This window comes from Callospermophilus lateralis, chromosome 2, assembly GCF_048772815.1.
Source record: "Callospermophilus lateralis isolate mCalLat2 chromosome 2, mCalLat2.hap1, whole genome shotgun sequence".
Classification (NCBI taxonomy): domain Eukaryota; kingdom Metazoa; phylum Chordata; class Mammalia; order Rodentia; family Sciuridae; genus Callospermophilus; species Callospermophilus lateralis.
Window position 1 is genome coordinate 77,712,731 of NC_135306.1, and position 15,757 is coordinate 77,728,487.

Below are 15,757 nucleotides of genomic sequence, written 5' to 3' on the forward strand. Positions count from 1 at the left end.
AAAGTTAAGGGTTTTTTTTTGATTTTTTTTTTTTTTTTTTCTTCTTCCCTTGTTATTTCATGAGCTAAGTAGCAATTTGGGACAGTGGAACCCTTGGCTCGGGTTTCCTGAGATTTGGTTGCTTTGCTTTTTTTTCTTTTTATGTCTGTCTTGCTCATCTGAGACCAGCCCAGATATCTTGAGGTCTATAGAAATCTGTGGTTTGTTTAGCATGAGAAACTTAACCCTTTCAGTGATAATCTTTATAGAATTGTTCTAAATGCATGTCTTTCTCCTACAGTAAATTCCAAGTTTTAAGTGATTATAAATGAGTTATAAATAAACTTAGCTTGAAGGAGATTTTTTTTTTCTTTTTTCTTTTTTCTTTTTTTTACTTGTGTATCTTTCCATATATTCATTTAACCTTTAGCTTTTGCTAGAGATGTTATTAAAATCAAGAATTTGTGTCTTATGGCAAGAAGAGCACATCTTATTTTCCTTGCATCTCACAATTTCAGGGAATTTGAATAGTAAAGCAGACACTGTATACTCATCACCTAGATTCACCAGTTATCATTTGCCTACATCTGTGTGTGCGTGTGTATGGATTTTTTTAAGTGTGTTGAACTGTTTGAAAATAAGCGGACGGTCATTTCATCTGTTAGTATTTCAGTGTGTATCTTCTTGGAACAGGGATATCTTCTTATGTAAGCACAATACTGTTAATACATTTCTATATCCAGTAGTACCGTTCATAGTCATATTTCTCTGATAGCACTTTTTTATTCATAGCATTTTCCCCTACAATTCAGAATTCAACACAAAAATTGCCTTTGTTGTCATGTCTCTTTAGTCTTCTTTAATCTAGTAGAATAAATCCCAAACCATTTTGCTTTATGACATAGGCATTTTGAAGAACTCAGGCATGTCTTGTGGAATCTGGATCTGATTGTTGGAATGTTTTCTCAAATTTAGATTCAGGTTATGTATTTTTAGTAGGAATGCTACATTGTAGATAGTGGTGTGTATTTCTGGTTGTATCACCATGTCATTGATAAAGCAAGGTGATGTGTGATGTGATATTTTAACAGTGAATAACGTGTTTCCAACAATGTTTTAGCTAGTGGTTTTAGCACCTGTCTTGGAGGAATCAGTTCATAAATTAGAGTGCTGAAATGGTACATTTTAAAATAATTCTTTCCTTTTAAATTAAAGAAGAACCTTTCCTGTTCTCTCTTTCCCCCATTTTTCTCCTTCCCTTCCTTTCTCCGTGTGTTTGTGTATGTGTAAGGTGTAGGTGGATACCTTTTCTTAATAACACATGCCATAGAATTGTCCTAGTAACATTGGGAAGTAGATTTTATAATTGTTTCCACTTCTACAGGAATAAACAGAAGCTCAGAAACATTGACTGGGTCTTGCTCATATAAATGATATAAACTCTAGCTGATTGTCCTGCTGTCACTTCATTGTGGTGCTTCATCAGTGTTAAGGAGGATCTCCTTTCTCAGACTCCATCCCATCTCTACGGACAGAAGCCAGGTTAGCAGAATTGTCCATATTGAACAGTATCTTCCCAAGCTACGGATTGCAGATATCAGACCAGTCTTTGCTTGCACCTTCATTTCAGAGTCTCTTACCTCTCCCTCTGACTCTTCTGAAGGTCTGTAGAGTCTACCCTTTACTTCTGTTCTGGAATAGTGTGTCTCATTTGGATCAAGACTCAATGCACCTGGCTTGGTCAGCTGGTGTAAAGGTGGAAGTCATCTGGCCCTGGAGTTGGAAAGCTGGCACTGGCTTGGGAGCTATTCTCAAGCTCTTGGCTCCAGAATGCCCACTCTACCTGTTTTCTTAGGGTACCAGGGACTTCACTTCTGGAAATTTTTTTTTTTAAATGTTTTATTATCTATGAGAGTCTTCATTCTTAACAATGCTGGGAAATTGTTGCAAGCTTCACCAGCAGCAGGGACCTGTTAAGTTTTGACTCATTGTCTTTTTGATACTACCCATTAGTCTAGATAGCTGTCTTGCTTTCTGGCACAAGATGTCGCAGGTTCATTTTGTATTTTTGGAAATCAAGGTTCAGGCATTTAACTGCTTTATTAATCCTGAGAGGTAGCAATTGCTTATTTTTTGAGGATTCTTCTCCTATTAAGAGCTTAGTGGAGATAAGGAGTAGCCAACAAGAAAACCTCTACCTGAATTTCAGTTGGAGATGTCCAGAATTCTAGGAAAGTGTGGTGAGGGTAATCTCACCAGCTCTTCCTTAGTCATGAACCAGTCAGTCCTTAGTGATCAAACAGTTGAGGACCTTCCATTAAGAGGAATTCCTATTTTTGCTAACAGAAAGACAACAATTTCTAAAGACATTTCCTGTGAATTCCATTCTCTAATGATTCTTTTCTTTCTTTTCTACCAGATTTGAAGCTCTAAGGAAATAATTCTTTTGTTACAGAAAATCCAGTACAAAGCTATTAACAGAATTGAGGTTGTGTCTACCACCTCTCTGCTATATATTTTCAGAAATAATTACTGGCTATTTTTCAGAATTAAATTAATTATCTTAATGGAGTACTTACTTGCCTAAGTTTAAAGTTCACTTCATTTTAATGTTTATTCTCTTGAATGGTCCATCAAGAGAACAGAAGAAAGTTTTATTTTATATGTGGTTTGAGATAAAGTCCCCACCCCTCTTTGCTTCTTTTTTTAAAGGTACCTGAAGGTAGTATTGGTCTAGGAAGATCAGTAAAAAGTTTTTTTCCCAAGATACCTGTTTTCCTCTATAGGTGTTTTCTCAGTTATGCTTTCATGGAGTACATTTATTTTAATGTGTAATTGGCACTACAGTTTATGCCCTCCACTTTGATTTTTGGGGATTGAATATTTAGTTTTTTATGAGCATTTTTTTAACTTGCTGATTTGTTATTATCTTAAATTATTTTAATAATAGATTGGTGTGAAACTACTATTCTTAATATCCATTTCCCTTCCTTTGATCTTTAAAAAGTGAGATAGGTTTTACCAACCTAGATGCTCTTCAGTGGATGAATAGATAAAGAAACTGTGGTACATATACACAATGGAATATTATTCAGCAATAAAAGAGAATAAAATCATGGCATTTGCAGGTAAATGGATGGAGTTGGAGAATATAATGCTAAGTGAAGTTAACCAGTCCCCCAAAACCAAATGCCAAATGTTTTCTCTGATATAAGGAGGTTGATTCATAGTGGGGTTAGGAGAGGGAGCATGGGAAGATTAGATGAATTCTAGATAGGGCAAAGGGGTAGGAGGTAGAATAGATGGTGGAATGAGATAGACATCATTACCCTAAGTACATGTATGAAGAAACAAATGGTGTGAATGTACTTTGTGTACAACCAGAGATATGAAAAAATATGCTCTATATGTGTAATGTGAATTGTAATGCATTCTATGGTCCTGTATAACATTGGAATATTAAATAAATTTTAAAAAAGAGGTTCTAAACTCTTGTTGATTATTTGCTCTGTAATTAACACAGATGGGTCAGAGATCAGAGGACTGTGGGCCTTCACAGTGTTGTAGGGCAGTCCATTTGATTGTGGTACTCTCAGCTCCTTCAGTAATATCCAGAGAACCTGGATCCTTTTCCAGGGAATCTGCTTTGAGTTTCCCTCTGTTGACTAGACAATTAGATAGAAATTCTTTTTGAAATTTAATTCTGGAATGTTATTTGATGTTTGATAAATTAATTTTTTAATGGAGATAAAGGGTTAAAATTTAGTTCAGCCTTTGATGACTCACTGCTTTTATTTAAAGAGGTAGTCTCTGATGTTTTTATTCATCAATCATTATCAATTTTAAGTACATCTGTCACTCTAGGATGTTTCCTGGGTGAAAATTTACAAAGGAACTTTAATATGACCTCTAAATACAGAAACAAGTCTGTTTTATTGATTAAAACCAACTATAATATTTCAGTATTTATATTTTTATGAAATAGCTCTTGGTGCTATGTTAAATCTCATTTTGTCTATACTTTTATATTTTAAAAATTTCATAAAAAGTCTTTCCTTTCTACATGTTGCCATACTGAGTATATTTTTTGTTTGGTATTTTATGTGTATAATGGGTGACTTATGATGTGGGTTTATGATAGCACCCTCTCATTTTCTTTTCTGCTTTAAGTTCAAGGCATATTCTCTTAACTAATATGGCTATAATTTGATTGTTTCTATTCATAAGATTTTGAAAGGACTTTTGTTATAATGGGTAAAAAATTAAAGCTTAAATGGGATATGGTATTCTGGGACAGAAAAATAACATTAGTGGAATAATTAGGGAACTCTGAATTAAAGTCTGTATTTTGGTTGATGGTAATATGCTGGTGTTAATTTCTTTGTAATAAATTCTATGGTTGTTTAAAATTAGGGGAAATTAGGGAAAGCCAGGTAAAGAGTATATAGGACCTCTATATAGTAGAAACTTATTAAAAGCTTAAAATGTGTGGATATAGGATAAATAGTTTTCTGGTTTAGAGAAAGTGTAGTGATAGTTGTATTTGAACCCACTTTTGACTTGTAATATTAAGAATTTAAAAAAAGCCCAGCAATAAAAATAAATGCATACTTTTCATATTGAGGGCCAAGCCCAAAGTTTGATCACTAGAATATCCATCCTGTACTTTTTAGATTATTGCTGCTTATTTTAAAATTGTCCAAATGAAGGAATTATTGCAGAAATAGTTAGCTTTTTCATTTCTTCTGGTTCCTTTTTAAAATTCAAAGCTCGAGAGGTCACCAAGAATAGAACTAAACCTTACCACTTTTAAGATTGTTGCTGATGTCAGTTGATAATGTGTTTGAACATCTACTCAGAAGTATCTAGGCACTGAGGAAAATTTTTAAAGACATCTCTAAGGGGTTATGGTGCGCGCGCGCGCACACACACACACACACACACTAAACCTTTTATTATTTTTGGTTGCTAAGTGTCATATAAATGATATTGGCCTCAAGTACTGTGAGAATTTAGAGGCGATGATAGAGATTACTTTGAGCCAAAGTGATTAGGACTGTCCTCATAAGAGAAGGTAGACTGGAGTATGGCATGAAAGGATAAGCAGAACATAAATATATAGATACAAATGAGAGGGCTGCATGTATATGTATGTCTTGATTATTAGAGATGTCTTACTAAATAGACTAATATTATAGGCAAAGAGCTTCCTGGATGATATTGCACAGGGATGTGCAAAGTTACGTTGCTAGTTTATGGAATGTCTTTAATTCTTAGAAATTTGAACTTTTATTTTTAGATAAAAGAGGTCTATTGTTTCTGGAACCAGAGAGTAAGCTTTCAAGGATTTTATTTGTTTTTATTGGGTCTGTCTTACCTCCCTTCTCAGACTCTAAATTTTGTTAAATCTGCATCTGATACATACCTAGCCCTATGTGACTAGAGACTCTGAAACATTTACAAATTGACACATTCAAAATATATTGTTTCTTTATACATTAAAAAAAAAAAACTCATCCAAAACCAATACCTTCAATGATTTAGAAGTATTGTTTTTATTCTCTCAGAGGATAAAAAAGAACCATAACTACTCTCATTTTTCCGCTCAAGCAGGACCTTTTCAAAGGCAGAAGATATATGCGGTGTCTGTTTCCACATGACATTCATAGTAAAGACTTCCTGGGATCCTCAATTTATTTTGTTCCACCTCTGCACTGCTCTCAAAGGACCTTATCTTCTCTCCTCCTTTATGTCCACCTTAGAGGAAGAAAGTTCTTTTCCCTTTAAGGTTTACCCCTCCCCACCTGCATAGCCCACATCATCTTCCCTTCTTTGCTTTATTGCTCCTTCAATTCTCCAAATCTCTGCCTCACATCTCCAGGTGTTCTCTGTTACTGATGTGTCTTTCTGCTTGGAAGCTTAATACCAGAGCTTCTTAACATTTTGTTTAAGATGAATTGTCCATGTAAAGTCAAAAGAACTTGAGGCAGCACTTTTTCAGGGGGGATAAAAATATCCTATATTTTAATTGATTTTTTTTTTGTCTGCATAGTGCTTTACACACAATAGGTACTTGATAAATATTTGTAAATTTAATTAAAATAACTTTGTTTGCCCTCTTTAGTACTGCCCTGGATCTATACCCTGTCTTCATACTGCCAAACTTTTTTAACAACTCATGTTGTTGTGTGTGTAGAGGAGATATTAAGAAGTGGAAGTAGCACAAACATACACTCTTTATACCCTGAAATCTGGACCCCAGGTACACCATTCTCTCATATTCAGAACCCAAGGCCCACCATTCTCATGAAACTGAGCACTACTAAGACTAATTTAAATATGTCAGTTTTTTTTTTTTTATCTCTGACCCATTTGCAGCCACAGATAGCATATCTTCATTGCTGCTTGCTTGCTTGCTTCAAATATTGAAATGATCATCAACCTCTTTATAGCTCTCTGAATGCTCCTGTTGTATTTCCTTCTTGTCTTTTTTTTTCCTTTTGCTCCTTTAACTCCTGTCTAGCATCACCTACCTTTATGCAAATGACTTCTGCCTCTCTCTCAAATTTCCCTACCCCTAATCTAACTTCTTGCTAGCCAATTCCACGTGGCAGGCCAGCACTGACTGAAAGTGAAAAATATTCACCACAAGACCTATCGGTAACTTACATTGGTTACTATCAATTTGTTTTTCTTCTGTGTCCTTATATCCATATCAGTGAGTCCTGTCAATCTTCATATGTTTCTACTGCCACTATACTCTTATTACAGGCTCTTTATTACTCTAGACATTAATTACTGCAAGGCTCCATAAGCTTGTTTCAGTTCCAATGAGCCTGTATTGAATCATAGTGGCTTTTACCCCCACTAAATTCATGTCATTCTTTGTGTTTTAGAACAACCCCCACATTACTTATCTAAGTTACATTCACCCATTTCAGATCAGCTCATGTTTCACTTGTCTTCTAAAGTTCTCTCCAAATATCCTGTGTGTGTACTGTCTTGTAGGAGGACTCCCTGTATCATTCGTTGCCTTATAAAGTAATTGTTGTTCATCTTTTATAAGAAGACCCTGACTTGCCAGAGACGCTGAGACTCTGGAAAGAATAGACCAGCCTTAGGCCTCTTTGTATCCTGGTTTCCAGTTCAAGTCCCTTCACACATATAAACAGGCTCTTATAAACAGGCTTTTCATTTGAACTCAGACAGTGGCTGTGTGCCTAAAAACCATACACCTGAAGTATTAGGGAAATATAGAGGAAAAAGAGCGTTGGAGCAATTTTCTGTGAATAAGTTGAACAAGAATTTGAAGTCAGTTTGCCAAACAAAATAGGATAGCAAAGAACCAAGTCTTGCTACCCTATTTTGTTTTCTTCATATTCATTTAGAAAATATAATTTTATACTCATACTTTTTGGTCATGTCTAAATTACAGTATGTAAAGAATTATGGGTATGATTTTAGCCACTCAGATGAAGAACAATCTAACTTAAAAACTACCCAGTTAGGAAAAACTTTGGCATGATTTTGCACATGGGCCTTGGTTGGTGGAGTATCTAGGTACTATTTCCATTTTTATTTAATCTAAACTTGACATAAGTGTTTGTACTTTATTTTATTGATTGTATTTTAAATGCACATAGCCAGAAAATAGATGCAGGTCAACAAGAAAAAAGAGCTAATTAATGCTATACTTTTGACTTCAGTCAAATATAAGAAGACAAGAAGAAGAAAACAAACAGAATTTGGAAAAGAGAGAAAAATATTCACTTTTTTCTTTGAAGTGTTTTATGAAGGCATTTCAAGATCCTTTTTACTAGGATAATTTTATTTTTTAAAACTATTTTGTGAAATCTTGCTTACTGTCATAAGTTAGGCCTAGATAGTGATTTATTGGAAGACAGTAATATTTAATCACTACAAACATTAATTACTCAGCACTTGTTCTGATAGAAAATTGGAGCAGGGTTTTGAGTTGAAGGAATTTCTGTTGAGGGACATGTTTAACTTAATACCCTCCCTACTCCTTTCCTCCTCCCCCTCCTTCCTTTTCCTACTCAGAAGAGGCAACCAGGCCGCCCACAGCAGTTCTTGTAGTGGAGCTTGGTGCAGCCTCAGCTGAGGTCAAGCACTCCCATTCCAGCCTCTCAAGGGCTTTCTCTATGTGTTGCCAGTGTGCTGGTAAAAATGACTTTAAACTCTTGTCAGCGCAGTTACTGGTGCATGCATCACAGTCCCACTCAAATAAACCTGTCACAACATAGAGTCGGCCGCTAGAGAAGAGTACAAGGGCAGGCCTCTAGCTTTTCATTCGAGCATCACTAAACGTGCACAGAGTGCCCAATTATTTCAGCATTATTGAGCAAGCCTACAGGAGGACCCAAGCCTTGCTACATTAGATTTTCTTTAGTAATTTGCTCAAGTACCGCTGAGGACACTTAAAGGGCTTAAAACGGTGGCTGCAACCAGTTTCCTTTTCTGGGTTGTTAATTCAGGTTTTCTCTTTCAAATTAACTCTCCCTGCATGCTGTGCAGTGGTTCTGGGAGAACTGTTTAACACTAATTTTCTCAATTTTCAGCCTTTTTTGTTCAACATAACTGCTTTAACAGTTACTCACATACATGTTTTGATTAGAAATGTATGATAGCCAGCCCCCCCTTTTGGGAACAAAACAGGCTTTTTAAACTCTAAATGTTAAGTTAGATAATTTTACTACTTAAAAGCTAAGTTATTTACTGTACATGTACAAAATCCCCAAATATGAGTAAGAAAGGAAGCATTTACCATCTATACATTTCTTTTTCTCCTCCCCCCTTTGAAAACATGTACATTATAATTATTTCTTTCATGTTACTGGATTTTTCACTTTCTGAGTTCTTTTTGCTGGGGTGGTGGATTGATAGAGGGGACAAATTCAATATCTGTGTCTAATTTTTCACAGCAGCAACAACTCCAGGCTCAGCATTTATCACATGGACACGGTCTGCCTGTGCCTCTGACTCCACATCCTTCAGGGCTTCAGCCCCCTGCCATTCCACCTATTGGTAGCAGTGCTGGGCTTTTGGCCCTCTCCAGTGCCCTGGGAGGTCAATCCCACCTTCCAATTAAAGACGAGAAGAAGCATCATGACAATGATCACCAAAGAGGTGAGCAATCCTCTTGTGTTAGTAGTCTGAGATTACCTACCTGCTGCTGAGGGTAGGTTCCAGATACCATTGTTGAGTCTATCTCTGAATTTAATTTTACCAGTGACTAAACAAAATAAGATAAATTCATTATTTGAAGCAGTCATTTGTCTAGTGACACCCTAGTGGTTGGCAAGAGTAAATCTATTCCTTAAAGGCAAGGGATCTGTTTTCTTGATTATTGCCTTTGATCCCCAGCTACCCTATGTTTCCTGAGACTAAATCAGTAATAGTCTTATGATGTCCTGTATTTGGAGTAGTGTGTTCCATTAATAGCTAATTTTGATCAAATTTATTTTGGGAAAGACTTACTAATAAATGTCCACTTGATATTTGACTAAATCAATTATTACATATAAATCAGGTGAACAAACTCAGGGCAGTAAAAATCTTACAGGTAAGAAAACAGTTCTGGTGGTTTTAGTAATTGAGAAGGTACAGCACAAATTAGTGACATCTGTTGATTTAACTGCCTCTCTCGCCCAGTCTGTTTAAAAGCATAAAAGTAACTTATTTCTTACTACAAGAATAGCACAATTATTTATGTAATTACTCGATTTAAAGGCCAGTTGTGCTTCTTTTAGGTTGACTTCTTCCCTCCTGTGAGAAAGTTGATGGTATAGAGACATTTCAGTGTGACTATATGTTTGTATGATGCTTTACTAATAATTTTTAATAGTTAAAGACAAAATAGATGAAAAAGTCTCCCAGCATTCCTTTGTGGGAATTTACTTAGCACATGGTGGTTCCTTGGTTCAAATCGCGTGGTTCATAATTCAAAGCTTGTTTCTACTCCTGTTTCCATGTCATGTCCATGAATTATAATCTTGGATAAATTATTTTTATCACATAAGTATAAATTTACATCCCCGACATGAGAACCACTCATTTTTCTTTCTGTTATCTTAATGCTATGGTACAGAGTTGACTCATGATTATAAACATTTTTATAAGTGGAAAGGTTGACAAGGTACATAAGTAATAAGCGTGGTCAGCTTTGGTCCTTCTGAAATTGTGTCAAAGGTAGACTTGCTTTGTAAATCTGGTAATGTTAATAATTAACTTACAGCAAAGTTGACATCTGTGCAATTTATTATTTAACAGAGATCAAGTTTGATAAATATATGAGTTTGTGTAAACTAACAAGTACTTTTTTTTCTTCTTTCCACTACTTTATCTCCTTGTGTTGCTGCTGTTTTGCCTACAGACAGAGACTCCATCAAGGTAGGACTCAAAATTCACAAAGAACTAGCTTAAAAGGGCTCTCTAAATGATAGGGGTAAATCTAGTGTGTATTCTTTTAAGTTTATGGAACAGTAGGGTGATTTTTTTTTTTTTTTTAACCAAATAGTAGTTAACTGACTTTTTAGATATGTGGTTGATATTTTTAAAAATATAATCCTGTTTCTCTATAAGAATCATATTTGTAGAGCAGGATTGAATCATAAACTCTGATTTGCATTGCTCCTTATTATGTCTTACCACGTGAAAAAGAATAACTACTTTCTTCACTTCAGCTTTGGCTGTAAGGTGATAATGAAACGAAGTACATAAATTGATTTATAAGGAGATACATACAAGTTTCATGTTTCCAAAAAATTTCATCCTACAAAATTCTTTATTAGAATTCTTAATTTGGGGGAGCTACACAGAGATGTAGTTCAGTGGAACATCATGTGCTTGGCACACGTGAGGCCATGAGGCCATGGTTCAGTTCCAAGCACCTGGAAAAGAATTGTTGAAGAGCATTTCTGTTCACCAGTTTCTTTTCCTCTCTCTCTCTCTCTGTTTCTATCTATCTCTTTCTGTCTCTGTTTTTATTTAAACCTGACAGTTGACTTTATTATATTAAGCATAAAAATTAGTTTATCCTCACAAATAGTTAAGAGAAGGAAAGAAATTTTTACAAAATTAAAATGTCTGATTTGTATTGGACATGGGAATCAAATACACATATTTGATATATGTTTAACTGGGCATGGAGGCACATGCGTGCAATCCCAGCTGACCAGATCATTGGGATGCTGAGGCAGGAGGATCACCAGTTTCAAAGCTAGTTATTTTTAATATCTTGATTTCTAGTATGGCAGTTCTCTTTGGGTTTTACCTCTGTCTTATCTGCCTTCTGTATTCCTTTATAGACAAGTTGTAAGGAAATACAAAAGGTATTTAGGGCCTAATTATTTGTATGTGCTTTATAATGCCACAATGGAATGTACTCAGGATATTTGAATTTCTTTAGGAAGTAAACAAGGCAAAATAGACTGCCATGGCAAGAAATGAGTAAAGTGTGAATGTTGTTTTAATCGTTTTTCCACCCAGTACAGTGTAAATATGCTATCATGTTATGCATATTTTTGTTACATATGCCATTGTATTATTTACTGATTTAGAAGGAAAAGACAGTTTGCAAATATTGGCCAAAGTACAAATGCTGCCTATTCCTTTCTTATATTTTATAGTAATTGAATGTTGTGGAGCATAGGTAATTACATCTCTTGGGGTTTTTAATTAAACCTTGTATACAAAGACTAATATCTTCCCTGAAACAATCTGTGCTGTCGCTTTGAATGCTTCTTTAAAAGGCTCCTTGTCTTTTATAATAAAAGGGGAAATTTTTTTTCCCAGAGTCCTTAAATAATGGAAAATAAAAATTGAGTATATCTGTTTTACTCTTAAAGAATCTTTTGTAATTTGAAAGGGCATCTGCAACCTCATACAAATGTCAACATTTACAATTGGAGCTGCATGCATTAAATTATTTAATTATGAATTTATGGTTGTGTATTTTGTTGGATAATATGCATATCAGTATCTAGATTTAAAAAAAAATTCTTTATAGAGTCTATATAGCATTCCACACATGTGTACTTTGGAAGTAGTAAGTAAATGCAATGACTAGGATAAACTGATAGCAGCACTGTGAAAGCCTGTGTAGTTGTTCTGAGGGCTTCATATAAACATTTCCTGGTTTCTTAATGATAAATATACACCTTTAGGCAGGCCAGTGAACTAAACTAAAGCTTTCTCTCATGCCCAATTCCCAGCTGACTGTGAAAATATTTATACTCCAGTCAGTGCACACTTTTGTGTTAATTATGTTTTATATTCCCTTATTCGAGTAGTGTGTATTTTGAAACAATCTATAATCATGCATGGAGAGCCTGGAAGTTGGAAGAGTCTTATGCAGCTAGAAGACAGGGGGAAAACAAACAGGAATGAGAAGCAGATGATTTTAGCTTGATTTATTATGGAATGGTAGCTTATTATAAATTGATATTTTTATTGGGTTGGGTACCATTCTGAAACTTGAAGTTCTGTTATGTCAAGTCTGGGGCTGAGCTAAAAATTTGCAAAGTGAAATAGTTGGCTGATTTTTTAAAAATGTGTTCTATGATGTTCAGAGAAGTTGTTAGTTGCTTATTCTTCCATCGATCGTCCTTATCCTCCTCTAAATGGTTTCTGGTTAAAGGAGCTTTTTATGATTGTTGGCTGTGTGACTCGAGATGGTTTTTATCAGCCAGAGTGTGTCAGTTGCCTGCAGCTGGAGTCAGGCTTGTATGAAATAATTTATTCATGCAGGATAATGCTCCTTAACATTTAACAGGTAATGAATGTGACATAAATTTCCTTCTTGCTTTTAATTTTTCCCTTTCCTCTTCTAATGTGCAAACAGGCAGCTCTGGTACTCTAAATAATAAGTAATTTTTGGCCATCTGTCAAAAAGGAAATTTCAATACAAATTTAAATTAATGGTGCCTGAAATTTTTTATAGCTCCTCTAAAAGCCTCTAATGTGCACAAAATTCTGAATCTGCTGGTAGTAATTAGTGTTGCATGTAATGAGGATGTGGGCAATGTTATACAGCCCCATTGTAACATTTTGATATGGTAGCAAAATTTTGATTTATACATGGTTGTGGATGGGTTTAATTTGAGAGACACTTTAAAAATGTTTTCTTGACGTTACAAATAATTAAATAGGGCATATTTCAGAATAGCTTATAAAATATAAACTTACTCTGAAGTAATTAAGGTGTTTTACCTTTAGATGCCAAGTGAAATGAAAGAAATCATTTGGTACATGATAGGTTCTTTTTCTTCTTTTTCCTTTCTCCTCTTGAAAGTTCTGTAGCCACTAAATCACATGCTATTGGTTTTATTGATCTTGTTTTCTATAGCTGCAGTAGCCAAGTTCATTCCTAAGCCTGTTATTTGCAGACCTCTGTTTGAAATTTTTCAACAAGGGTTGAGAATGTAAATATGGATCTAAAGAAGAAAGCACTATAGGTGTCCAAGAATCAATTTCCTTGGTGATGAGAAACTAGAACCTTGTATGTAGTAGGGCTAAAAGTAAGGAGCCACAGCACCTCCAGCTTTCCTGTGGCTGTCCAGTAATTCCACGTGCCCAACTGTAAGACCTACATTTGAGGCTTGAAAACAGACAGAAGCAGCCCATGGTCTACTCTCACCCTTAATAGTAGAGTGGAAAGTTCAAGTTTAGCTTGATTTATTATGGAATGGTAGCTTATTATAAATTGATATTTTTATTGGGTTGGGTACCCTCTCCAAAAGGCCCAGAAATTAAGTTCATACTTCATTTTCCTTTATTTAGAACTCTTCTCCACATCTTTAGAAAAAGGCCTAAATAAAACAAAGCAAAGTGTTTTCTAAGGTGGTGGAACTTAACATGCCCATTCTTCCCACTGAGGACTGAAGGAGAAAAGTGGTTGGCTCTAAAATGCCCTCCAGAAAAGAACATTTGGAGTACTGCCAGGAGCTTCCCAGTTCCTGGAGGTACCAGTTCATGAAGAAGAGTCAGTTGTTTGATTTATTAGGTTTTCACATCACTCTTTAGTTTTCATCTGAAAAACTGAAATGAGTGTAATGGTTTAGAGCTGTGAAAGTCAAGATGTCTAAAATTTGAAATGAACTTGAGGTTGAGAAATTAGCCTTATTATCTTCCCTCCCAGTATCTAAATAGTTCTAATACCACCCAGCAAAGTGATAGGCACCTAAATCAAGACCCAGCTTATATATAAATAGCAAAATTCATTATCATCAAATATTGATTAACTCCATAGCATCTCCCAAGTTGCTACTATACTATTGCATTTTTTATTATGTCCATTTTATGTGTCTGCATAGTCCTCTCATGTTTTATCTTGAGTGCAATAACCCTCAATCCGTATCTTTGAGGAATTTTTAATTTTTTAATCTGTAACATGTATTTAGAAGTACATTTTTTTGCCCTCTTAAGTGTTGTATGAGTATGATGGTACACTTTAATTTTTTAATTTACATATAATTATTTTTCAGACTGAATGCTTTTTTGTAGGTGTATATTGTGTGTTGTGTTGTTTTGTTTTGCAGTGGGAGATTAAACCCCAGGCCTTGTACATGTTAGGCAATCTCTCTACCCTCTCCAGCCTCTATACTGCGGTTTATCCTGTGAATTCTTTTGGTTTTCATTCAGAAGTTTTCATAATTATCTACTCTTTAGTTGTGTTTAGGATAGTGCCTGTTTATTTTGTTCCATCTATATTTCAGTGTTTATTCTGTATAGATGGTAAAACATCATATGTTGCTGTTCTCTTTTCTCTCTCTGTCATTTTCTGTTGGCAGTAATGGTTTATCAGAGGAAAATTAGAATAAGGTTGTTTTCATGTTCAAATTAAAGTGTGTGATTCAGGCCAAGAAAGTACTTTTGCCTTATTAGTTGAGTGTTACAGGTAAAAGTGGGGTTTTAGCTGAATTAGCAGAATGATTACTTCTACTTGCACTTAACTTTGCAGGATAAGACTAAATGGTCAAGGTTCTAGTCCAGGATCTTTTTCTATCTCACAGGAATATCTGTCTAAAAGAAAAATGCTTTTAGCATGTTTAACCTTTTGAAATGTCCTGTGTGGGACAATAGTAGAGGAGATGCTTTGAAAGTCTTGTGAGATCAGATATTTGTAAAAAGACAAAGGCATAAAATTATAGAAAGCTAAATTAAAAAGGGAAGAGGAAATGAAATTAAAACACTATAAAAACCAAGTAAACAAACTAGCAAGCAAAACAGTAATGCACTTGTATTAACACCTGTTTTTCTCTCTGTCATCAGTAATCTGAGAATAGGAGCTATCTAATAAGGGGCACTCCAGTTTGTTCATTCTAATCTTGGAAAAAGTAAGATTAGTATCCACTGGACTCTTTCATCTCCTCTGAGACTACCCCTGTGCTCTTAGAGCTCCTAGTTTACAGTTCACCTGTGAAAATAGGTGTTATGCTTACCCTTAGGTTATTTCCAGGGAAAGGTTTAGAGGTGCGAAGGTCCTGCCTAGAGTCACATAGCAGGTGCTATCCTCAAAGGAAAGCTCTTTGGATGACTCAGTCTTATTTTTTGTTATTGAAAATTAGAAGCATACTATCAGGTACACAGAATAGTACAAAGAACTCCATACACTCCACATCTACGTACAGGAGCTATAATATTTAACCGTGTTTTTATCTATTCCTTTTGCTTTACTCAAATATTGTAAAGCAAATTCCAGAGAGCATGCATTTTGCCATACATATTATATTTCATTGTGTAAAATCATCACATTTCT

At 35.1% G+C, this 15,757-nt stretch overlaps 1 protein-coding gene across 4 annotated transcripts in view; it reads left to right on the plus strand.

The window, feature by feature from the left end:
- The window catches only part of LOC143392517 (transducin-like enhancer protein 4), a 134,988-nt gene that overhangs the window by 57,863 nt on the left and 61,368 nt on the right, over positions 1-15,757 (plus strand). For 3 of the 4 annotated variants that reach the window (XM_076846076.2, XM_076846078.2, XM_076846079.2), the window contains 2 exons: positions 8,922-9,126; positions 10,373-10,389. In XM_076846076.2, the coding sequence (XP_076702191.1) occupies positions 8,922-9,126; positions 10,373-10,389 (222 nt within the window). The remainder of the gene's footprint in view (positions 1-8,921; positions 9,127-10,372; positions 10,390-15,757) is intronic. The other variant, XM_076846077.2, reaches the window with a different exon arrangement.